This window comes from Xenopus tropicalis, chromosome 6 (genome assembly GCF_000004195.4).
Source record: "Xenopus tropicalis strain Nigerian chromosome 6, UCB_Xtro_10.0, whole genome shotgun sequence".
Lineage (NCBI taxonomy): Eukaryota > Metazoa > Chordata > Amphibia > Anura > Pipidae > Xenopus > Xenopus tropicalis.
In genome coordinates this window covers 106,413,065-106,423,950 of record NC_030682.2, presented here as the reverse complement: position 1 = coordinate 106,423,950, position 10,886 = coordinate 106,413,065, and the positions used below count along the sequence as shown (strand labels likewise).

The window sequence follows — 10,886 nt, the reverse complement described above, 5'->3', positions numbered from 1 at the left end:
GTGGTGTGCATTAGACAGCTGTACTTAAGGTATTTAGTTAAGGCTTTTATTAAAAGGCTATGAGGCAGATTAAAAGTACGAGTTAGAATCCCGAAATGGGTAAAATTCGGATTAGATACGATAATTTGTGATGATTGGAAATGTCACAAAAATGCTTACGAAAAAATCGTAAAAGTCACAATAATATTGTATTGGCAATCCGAAAGTCACTAAATTTTCGTATCCGAACGATCGTAAACTGTGGGAAAACCTTTCCGTCTTTGATCCTTCAGTGCATGAATTTGGAAGCCTCCCATAGGACTCAATGGCACTCTGCAGCTCCAACCCGGCCCAAGGAAAGTCTCCCATAGGGCTCAATGGCACTCTGCAGCTCCAACCCGGCCCAAGGAAAGTCTCCCATAGGGCTCAATGGCACTCTGCAGCTCCAACCTGGCCCAAGGAAAGTCTCCCATAGGGCTCAATGGCACTCTGCAGCTCCAGGAAAGTCTCCCATAAGCTCAATGGCACTCTGCAGCTCAACCTGGCCCAAGGAAAGTCTCCCATAGGGCTCAATGGGCACTCTGCAGCTCCAACCTGGCCCAAGGAAAGTCTCCCATAGGGCTCAATGGCACTCTGCAGCTCCAACCTGGCCCAAGGAAAGTCTCCCATAGGGCTCAATGGCACTCTGCAGCTCCAACCTGGCCCAAGGAAAGTCTCCCATAGGGCTCAATGGCACTCTGCAGCTCCAACCTGGCCCAAGGAAAGCCTTCCATAGGGCTCAATGGCACTCTGCAGCTCCAACCCGGCCCAAGGAAAGTCTCCCATAGGGCTCAATGGCACTCTGCAGCTCCAACCTGGCCCAAGGAAAGTCTCCCATAGGGCTCAATGGCACTCTGCAGCTCCAACCTGGCCCAAGGAAAGTCTCCCATAGGGCTCAATGGCACTCTGCAGCTCCAACCTGGCCCAAGGAAAGTCTCCCATAGGGCTCAATGGCACTCTGCAGCTCCAACCCGGCCCAAGGAAAGTCTCCCATAGGGCTCAATGGCACTCTGCAGCTCCAACCCGGCCCAAGGAAAGTCACGATAACGAAGCTTTAATGAATCCGAAACCTTCGTAAACGTTGCAACAAATACGATTTTGTTGCCTAAAATTTGTCACAAAGTACGAAAAAGTCACGCAAATTAATGGAAAAAACACACAGTACGAAAACTTAGAAAAAATACAATTTTTTTGTATTCGGAAACAATCGTACTTTGATAAATGTGCCCCTTTCATTGTCCTTTAACATATATTTTCTCAGACTCGGACATATCTTTTAAGGCTGTATTTTAATAATCATAAATTGTCACCATTGTATTTCGAAACAGTATCTATTAATATTTCCTCAAACGATGAGAAAGAAAATCTCAATTTTCTAATTAGTGCTGAGTGGGTTTGCAGTTACTAAATATTTAGTTTTTGTACAATTACATATTTGTAAGGGAGTCTCTTTCTGATTCAAGATTTCCTATGCGCCCAAATGGCTAAAACTTGCCGAGATCATGTACAAGTAATGGCAGATGTCTCTTCCCTTCCTGAAAGATCCTTCTTTTGCTTCGAAACTTTAGAGATTTTGGATTTTTGACGCTGTTTTTATTGTGTGAAAATTCAAACTTTTCTGGTGCGGACCTTTTCAGTTAAGACATTTTAGCAAATGTAAGGCATTTATGGAAACGAGTTTGTTTGAATTTAAAAAAAAAAAAAAGTTAGTTTTAGTAAATGTGCCCCTAAGTTTGCTGTTAAGGGCTCAAATTCCTGACAGGATCTTGGACCACTTTGGCCTGAATGCACTTGTTATAAATATAGCTATTGTTTACAATACCATATTATTTTTTGTCATTTACCAGTTTCATATGAAAAGTCCTAATAGTTTATATAGGCAAAACCTTTAACCTAGAGATTTTGTAAGAAGCAGTGGCGACCAGTGATGTGTATTAGTTAATCCAATGATTTCTTACTGAAAATGTAATTATGTTCATTATGTTGTCCTGATTAGATTTTTTATCATGCCTCATTTGAACTTAAACTAGTTGATCTATTCTTTAAAGCAGTGATCCCCAATCAGTGGCTCGTGAGCAACACGTTGCTCGCCAACCCCTTGGATGTTGCTCTCAGTGCCCCCAAACCAGGTAGTTATTTTTGAATTCCTGACTTGGGGGCAAGTTTTGGTTGAGTATAAACAAGAATTACTACCAAATAAAGCCCCCTGTAAGCCGATAGTGTGCATAGAGGCCCCTAATAGCCAATCTTAGCCCTTATTTGGCTCCTCCATTAACTTTTATGGTGCTTGTGTTGCTCTCCAAGTCTTTTTACATGTGACTGTGGCTCACAAGTAAGAAAGGTTGGGGATCCCTGCTTTAAAGGAACAGTTTAGTGTAAAAATGAAACTGGGTAAAATAGACTGTGCAAAATAAAAAATGTTTTCAATATAGTTAGGCAAAAAAGAATCTATAAAGGCTGGAGTGAATGGTTGTATAACATAATGGCCAGAACACTACTTCCTGCTTTACAGCACTCTAAGCTGTTAGCAGTCAGTAACAAATCAGTGACTTGAGGGGAGGGGGGGGCATATGGGACGTAACTGTTGTTAGTTTGCTTTTGAATCTGAACTGCATGCTCACAAACTAACTGAACAGTTATGTCCTATGTGGCCCCTCCCTAAAGTCAATGACTAACTAACAGGTTAGAAGGCTGTAAAGCAAGAAGTAGTGTCCTGGCCATTATGTTAGACATCTGTTTATTTCAGCCTTTATAGATTACATTTTTGGCAAACTATATTAAAAACATTTTTTATTTTACCCAGTTTTGTTTTTACACTGACCTGTTCCTTTAAAATTACTTCAGGTAAAGTGAAAATCCAGTAATAATTAGTACAATTTTATGACTGTTCCATTAAAAGTCAAATTACTCAAATACATAAAAACTTTAGGCTACTATACTACTTTTTATCTATTCTTTTGCAGGTGCATAATCTTCAGACAATGCCAGACAATGGCATACACAAATGTTCAGTATTTCTTGCTGAACCAATGACCAATGGAGATTAGTCTTTCTGCATAACAGCTTTATGGGTATTTTTGTGGCATCTTTACCCCTCTTTGTTAACACTTTCACCATCCATTTCAGTATACCCCCCCAAAAAAACCTTATACCTGAGATAGACATAAAACACTGAAATCACAGAAGTCACTTTAATAACCATCATTTATAAAATGCTTACCGTATATACTCGAGTATAAGCCGATCCGAGTATAAGCCGAGGTACCTAATTTTACCTAAGAAAACTGGAAAAACTTATTGACTCGAGTATAAGCCTAGGGTGGGAAATGCAGCCGCTACTGCTAAGTTTCAATAATCAAATAAATAATAAAAGGACACTCAGCGTGACCCCCTGTGAACTCTTCATAAATATATCATGCTGGCAGCTGCAGATTAGGGAAAGGTGGATGGAGGACCCTTTCACCCTCCTGCCTTGAAGAGTTACAACACATTCATACAACTGACCGGATATCTTGTCAAACCTTGGCCAAAAACATTTTGGCTGGAATCTGCTTGCTGAAAAATCCTATCATACAATGATGACATAGTACTGGGCATGCAGTAGATCACTTGATCAACCGCCAAAAGACCCAGTCAGTGCTTTCATTTGCCAGCACTGGTGTGCATTTGTTAACCATAAAGCTCACTCTGACACTAAAGCTGGTCTGAGAGAAAAGAGGCTTTTCATTTAAATCCATCCCTAACTGACCTTCAATGTGGGCCCCCAGCTAAGATGCTGTGTCCTCCTAGGGACAACCCCACAGTTTAAAAATCACTGCTACACCCTTGAAAGAGTCCTGCTCCATCTAAACTGCACCCATCACAGGGCTAAAGTATTAGATCCAATATATTGTTTACAGCAAGTAGGGAATTGACATTTGTTTGGGTACCAGGTTGCTTGCTTTAGTAGCCACACACAAGCAGTTACTCAGCACCACAGCACCCGTGCGTGCTAAGAAGAGACTTCACTGGCACCAACCCAGATCCCCCCACCGTGCGTGCTAAGAGCCTTCACTGGCACCACTCCGTGTGTGCTAAGAAGAGCCTTCACTCGCCCGTATGTGTGAGCGTTCGTGCGGCCCCTTCACTGGCACTAGCCCCCCCGGGTGCGTATCAGAGCCTTCACTCGCCGTATATGCGCACGCGTTCGTGCGGCCCCCCGTGAACTTACCCGGCCCCCCTGCTGCGTCCTCCCTCACACCGGGCAACTGAGAAAGAAGACGCTGCGGGGAGTGGTAAGAGGAAGTGCGCACGTGGGGGGGTGTGCGTGCGCAAAGTTAGATCTTCTCTGTATCCTCCCTCTCAGCTCCCTGCAGAGTCTTCTTTCTCAGTTGCCCGGTGTGAGGGAGGACGCAGCAGGGGGGCCGGGTAAGTTCACGGGGGGGGGGCGCACGAACGCGTGCGCATATACGGGCATGTGTGCGCGCCGAATGTCAACAGTGTTAGCTTTCTTATTGCTTTGGTTCTGGCAGTTACCATATATACTCGAGTATAAGCCGAGGCTGAGTTTTGAGCACATTTTTCGTGCTGAAAAACTCGGCTTATACTCGAGTATATACGGTATTTATATTAATAACCAACCAAAAAATACGGACATCCTTTGTTTATTGGTTGTGCTGGAACTTGAGCTACACTTCAAGGGTTTAATTATAAAGCATGTAAGCTGCCGGAGCAGCTCATTAATCTGTGTATAAGGCCATATTAGTTATGCAGGTATGTATAGTATCACACTTGGTGAGGAATGCATGAAAATATTGATGCAGTCCTCATCCAGCATTCCTCTCTATACCCCAATGTATAATCCGAGCACCCTGATTTGGCCCTGCATGTGGGTTTCCAAATCGAGCCCAAGCAATGTATGGCTGCCTTTATCTGCATTGGCAGCAAATGCAGTCTGGAAACAGCTATGATGGCCATTGTATTCAACAGAATTTTAATGGCTCAAGACATATCAAGATACATACAGTGCCCAGTAACAATAATAATTACAACAAAAAAAAAATCCTTCATTTTAATTTTATTAGCTGCAAAATAATTGCAATTGATTTTCAATATATTTTATTTTATTATGTGATATGCCGTAATTCAACACCCTGGCTGGTGCAAATTAGAAAAGCAGATTTTTTTTTTTTTTGTTTTCCCAACACGTACAATACATTTTAATGCATTTATCACTTTTATTTTCACTATGCTGAAACAAACATTCACCATATGTAGTGATGCCACTGACAATGTAATGGAAGAGGTACCTAATAAATGGATTATTTGCAGATCTGGGAACGCTATCTACAAAATGGTGCAATATCTGTACAGGTTAAGGCTTGGCTTTCAGCTAGATAAGAGATGTAGAGCAGATTCTGATATGAACATTTGCCATTGAGAAATTATAAAAAAAGAAAAAAAAAAATCAAAATGAACCAAAAATAACGTACAGAACAATGCCAAAGAAAAGTCTTTGAACTGAAGAGATATACGCGTTCCTTCAATGAAAGACACACAAACATACACGTTTGTGAAAACTAACAATAGGTCATTTGTTTTAAGCTCGACAGCAACGCTGACCAAAAGATTTCTGAATTTCAAGTTAAAATACTAAAATAATTACTACCCATATGTTATTAAATGTGATATACAAAGCACTCTTTATCAGCATTTAAATAGGATTCACAAGGTTAGGGATCTAACTTTATCGGGTAACTGTAATAAAACCAGATAAAACAAATACAATATTCAAGTTGTGTACTGAATAAAGTCTGTTATTGGCACGTATAAGGTGTGGTGAAACAGTATACACAGTACCTACGCAGCTTCTAGCATTTTAGGGTATTTTTGTTTTCTGTAAACAAAATGCTCGCCACCTACATTTCACTTTGCTTAGAACTCAAGACGGCATGGACTGTTTATGCGTTACATTAAGTGTTCACCGTTTATATTACTGTGGTGTGTGAACGTGCATATATATAACTGGAAACGTAGACAAAATAAAAATGCTGCCTTTTATAGTTGCTTCATGCAGTACTGATTTACTTATGCTGAATTGCATTGCTTTTAATGGGAAGATATGCCAATGTCTTTATAAATGGTCAAGCTACATCCTTCTGCAATTTTTCCAAAGGTAGCAGTCAGCCGGGTTAGGTTGGTCACGGCGCATAGTCACATGTTCATAATGGTCAAGCTTGTTTGCAAGCTGCTTTATTCCTGCAAAGAAGAGAAGAAGAATCTGTCAGTATCAGGAAAACAAATGCATTTTTCATTTAGGCCTCACAGGAATATCTTATTTCAGCAATTTTCTTTAACTAAATAAAATCGCTATGAACAACACTCAAACCCATGTATGAAACCTATTTTACCATATGACTTTTCTTAGAGGGCAGATGACATCAGCAGAAACTTTATTTTTGTTTTTTGAGCCACACCTACATGCACCATTCTAAAAATACCTGCCATCTGTACGTACACTGAAACCTCACTGAGCACTTTTAGAACACTGTTCCATCAATTTGCTGCTTGCGGGTTTTTCATTACCAACAAATTGTTATGCGTCACAAAAGACTTTTTTACATCCCATTGTATCCCAAGCCTTGCTTCCTGGCTGGATTAAAGGAGAACTAAAACTCAAGAAAGGATTTAGCTGTTAATGGCTTATGTTTTCAGTTGCTGTACAGGTATTGAACCCCTTATCTGGAAACCCCTTATCCAGAAAGTTCTGAATTACGGAAAGTTCATCTCCCATAGACTCCATTTGAATTAAATAATTCACATTTTTAAAAATGATTTCCTTTTTCTCTGTAATAATTAAACAGTACCTTGTATTTGATCCCAACCAAGATATAATCAATGCTTATTGGAGCCAAAATAATCCTATTGGGTTTAATTACTGTTTAAGTAATTTTTTTTTGTAGACTTAAGGAAGGAGTTCTGAATTACGGAAAGACCCCTTATCCGGAAAACCCCAGGTCCTGAGCATTCTGGATAATGGGTCCCATACCTGTACCAAACTAGGGAAGATCAGTGTGTCTCTTACTATGCCAGCAGTAGCTTCCTATTTGCTTTCTTGCGGATTCACAACATGTGTTCTGGGCTACTGTCAGTTACTATATATAAATATATTTATATGTAGTGTATGTATAATGTGCACTACCAGTACACAGCAGCATAAAAAGCAGTCCATTTTGAATTATTCAGTCTTGTAGCTTTATCAACTAGGACAGATGAAACCGCACTAATGTTTTAATCATTTCAGACAGCATCTACCTTAGCTTCTCACCAGCATCCAAGCACACACAGAGCATGCACCGTGTCACTGGCACTCAATACATAGCCTAAAAAGTTCCAAGATGGGAAGCTTCTGTGGACAACTTTGAAGTCATGTCCTGCCTACAAAATCTCCCTGTATAAGATTGCCCACATCTGACTCACTGCGTCAACTTGTCCTGGAATATGCTCAACAATGTTTCTGAAAAAGCCTGTCAGTAATACACAAGCAGTACCAATGTCAGTAACAGAAGTAGAGACAAAAGGAAGTCTAAATTGTTCCAAATTATGATTTTGGATGAGGTTCAATTAAAGTGCAAGTTAATGTTTTGATACACATAGAAATTACAGGGAGACCATTATCATAACTGGGTACATATTACATGCTGATCTAATGGCCACACATATGTTTTAGTGTACAATTACATGCCTTTATGTACTGTACTTTGGAGAGCTAAAGCAGGCACAAGGTGGTAACTAAGACATTATTGTTACATGAGCAAGTCAACTCTGGTTTGATGGGACAGTATAACCCTTTGTTCAACACAAGTTCAATAAATAGGGTTTTGCTAAACATATTTTTGGCCTATTGTTTTAATCACAAAAAAATCAGTGGTTTTTGTTATTACTACACTGAGCGGTTGTCTTAGGATACAAATAAATGCTTCCTATAAGTCAGCTGTATTCATAAGACTAATGGCACACAGTAGTGCAAAATGTAGTGGCCAGGTGAAAGAAAACATCAGGGGGCCGAGTGCATGAAATCAGCAGTCAGAGTCTATGATGCCGCTGATGCCACACATGGCATTTTTTAAAGGCCTTCCCATGTGTGTAATGACAAAACACTTTTAGGGCAGTGAGTTCCTTTCTTTCACTGTGTGGGGGGCACAGAATGATAAAAATATGCAATGCAAGTATTTCAAATCGGCCAATTAAATTGTTTTGAATGAATATGGAAATTCTCTGCCATACAGCAAGGAAGGGTTTCTGTTGTAATTATGAGAGTGCCTAAAAATGAATTCCCCTACACAAGCAGTAAATTAATACATTTTTGATTCAAACAATATTACAAATTAGGGCTCATTTGCTAACACAGCGGTAGTTCTCTCCCCTAACACACCATACAGAAAGCCTTTGTATGGCATTTACACTAGCACAGGGCACTAATGCTGCAGAAAGCACAAGGTTGCAAGCACGGTGCACTCCAGTGCAAGGGGTAAGCACAGGTCTCCGTGTGTGTGTGTTGTGCCTATAGTCAACTGATATGGCAGAACATAAACTACATGCAATTGAATGGTGTGTAACTGCATGCTCCTGTTCTGCCCACATTCCACCCCTTATTTTGAATGCACAATCTGTACCTGTTAGTACACATTTTTGTGCATTTAGAATCTGGTGCAAATACTTGCAGCTAAGTGCAGCAGCTGCAAGTATACTGACATTATGCACAATTTGCATTGTGTCTGAAAATATGCTGATTTGGCAAAACCTTTTTTATTTGAGCCCTATCGTTTTTAGGACAGTAAATAAGTGAAAAAAGATGCAGAGCACAGATATATTTATTGATTAATGAAGACTGTTGCAGTATTGTAGACTGCTTGAAACAAACATTTTATAAAATTAGCAGCATGCTTTGTCAGCCATGCATAAGCACAGACAGAATGGTAGTTACAACTTTTTGGTAAAATTTTTTATATCTACTTGGTTCATGCAAAACAGAGTAATATGTAGAAATAGAGATTTCAAGCAAAGGGGAGGAAGCCTTTTGCGCATGCTTGCCTGCGGAGTGTCCAGAGAATCATCTATTCCTCTTACCTGTGGTCATTCCTCCCCATCTTCTGGTGTGATTTCTGTTTCTTTATGTACCACTACTTTGGTCACTGACATGTCAGGGTGCTGCTCTTTGGCTTCTTTAATTGCCTGAGCCAGCGCCTAGCGCAAGAAAAATCGCAGAAGGGCAAAAACAAAAAAAGGAGGTGGAACATGCAAGATCAGTGGTAAGGTGGATATTCATGAAAACAATTACACAATTTACAAATGAGGAAAGACAATTAAATAATTTAGAGAATAAAAAGAAAACAATTATCTGATGCAGGCAAGAATAAGAAGATCCCAATGATTATCATCATCTTGTGCAAACATTTGTGCATTATTTTTCCAGCTAAAGTCACTTCATAGACTGAAATAAAGAAGTGCTTAATAATGAATATTTTAACCCGTCACTTTACCCCAACAACAGTCCTGTGTGACAGTGTGTGGGCCCAGATGAGCTTCTTTATTTAACATATGGATCCCAGAGAAATAATTTACCTGATCATGGTCGATATCGGCATCACCTGTAATCACTATCCGCTTTTCGATTCTTGTCTCTGAGATGCCTCCTTTCACAGTCTACATGAGAAGGAACACAAACATAAAGAGACAAAGATAAAATGTGACTGCTCAGATATTCCTTACTTTATGATGCAACAAGTTTATTACATTCAAGGCACTTAATTCATTTGAATAGCCACACCCCCATATAAATATATATATATGTCTGCCCCTTCTCTGTGTTTTCTTTTACGTGTATGCAAGTTTCCTAAGATTCTAGGCAAGTTACGTCAGTTTCTTCAGTTTGCGTAAGTTCTAACATAAAATTATATGTAACTTACGCAATTTGCGTAACTTTTGGAGATGCTGATTTGCATGTGGCCCGGCACAACGATACCCCCTCTCCCCCCCTGATGGCAGCCCTGTATATAATGTACCAGAGAGCACACATACAATAAATTGCAGATGCTTGTAGACACATGGACACATCAGAAGAAGGGCAGTTAGTACTTACTTTGGTTATGTGGGTAGTTGTTGTAGTTCCAAAAGTCTCTGATGTAATGGTCTGAGCACTCATTAACATGCCAGGATCTGTGTCTGTACGGGAGCCCAACTAAAATAAATTGACAAAATTGTGTTACTATTGTGTTATTAAAAAGCTATGCTATTTTGTTAGGGATATCACTCTCACACAATACTAATGGCAAATTTTTACAGGAGTAAAAATGTAGTGGTCAAAAACACGAACACCATAGGCAAACTCTCGGGAACAACATGTAATTATCATACGGGCTATCTTAGCAAAAATTCTCATGAAATCATAATGCAAGCACGACAAAAGCACAACAAAAGGTTCAAAGTTACATTTATGCTGGGATTAATGTATCACAGGTGGTAAAACATGTATCGCTTAGTCGCCCAACATTGCCTTTACCTCAGAAGATTCATAGGTAATTGTTTTCGTCTCTGTGTGTACCACTGGCACATCCTTGGTACTAATATCTGGCTTCTCTCCATCCGCAATAGTGCCAAACGTGATGATCTCTGTTTTTACAACTGGGGACTGCACAGAATAAAGAACAAGGGTAAGGAATAATTTTAGAACATGCAATTGGATGACTGTGATAGCATAGCATGTCGGCATATAAGTAAAGTTATAATAAGCAACTAAGGCTTAGCATTACCAAGTTTTCTTGGTATCCCTGTGGGCCAGTGCGACACTGGAACAGGGTGATAAGTAAACCTGAGTTAGCCTAAGGGAA

At 39.9% G+C, this 10,886-nt stretch overlaps 1 protein-coding gene across 22 annotated transcripts in view; it reads right to left on the bottom strand.

Annotated features, from left to right (window-relative positions):
• Window positions 1-5,057: 5,057 nt before the first annotated feature.
• Window positions 5,058-10,886, bottom strand: part of epb41l3 (erythrocyte membrane protein band 4.1-like 3) — a 168,749-nt gene continuing 162,920 nt past the window's right edge. For 20 of the 22 annotated variants that reach the window (XM_031903973.1, XM_031903967.1, XM_018095038.2 and 17 more), the window contains 5 exons: window positions 10,559-10,687; window positions 10,139-10,237; window positions 9,622-9,702; window positions 9,127-9,243; window positions 5,058-6,255 (listed from right to left, as the gene is read on the bottom strand). In XM_031903973.1, coding sequence (XP_031759833.1) covers window positions 9,133-9,243; window positions 9,622-9,702; window positions 10,139-10,237; window positions 10,559-10,687 — 420 coding nt within the window. In that variant the 3' untranslated portion in view covers window positions 5,058-6,255; window positions 9,127-9,132. The remainder of the gene's footprint in view (window positions 6,256-9,126; window positions 9,244-9,621; window positions 9,703-10,138; window positions 10,238-10,558; window positions 10,688-10,886) is intronic. The other 2 variants (XM_031903971.1, XM_012965348.3) reach the window with 1 other exon arrangement.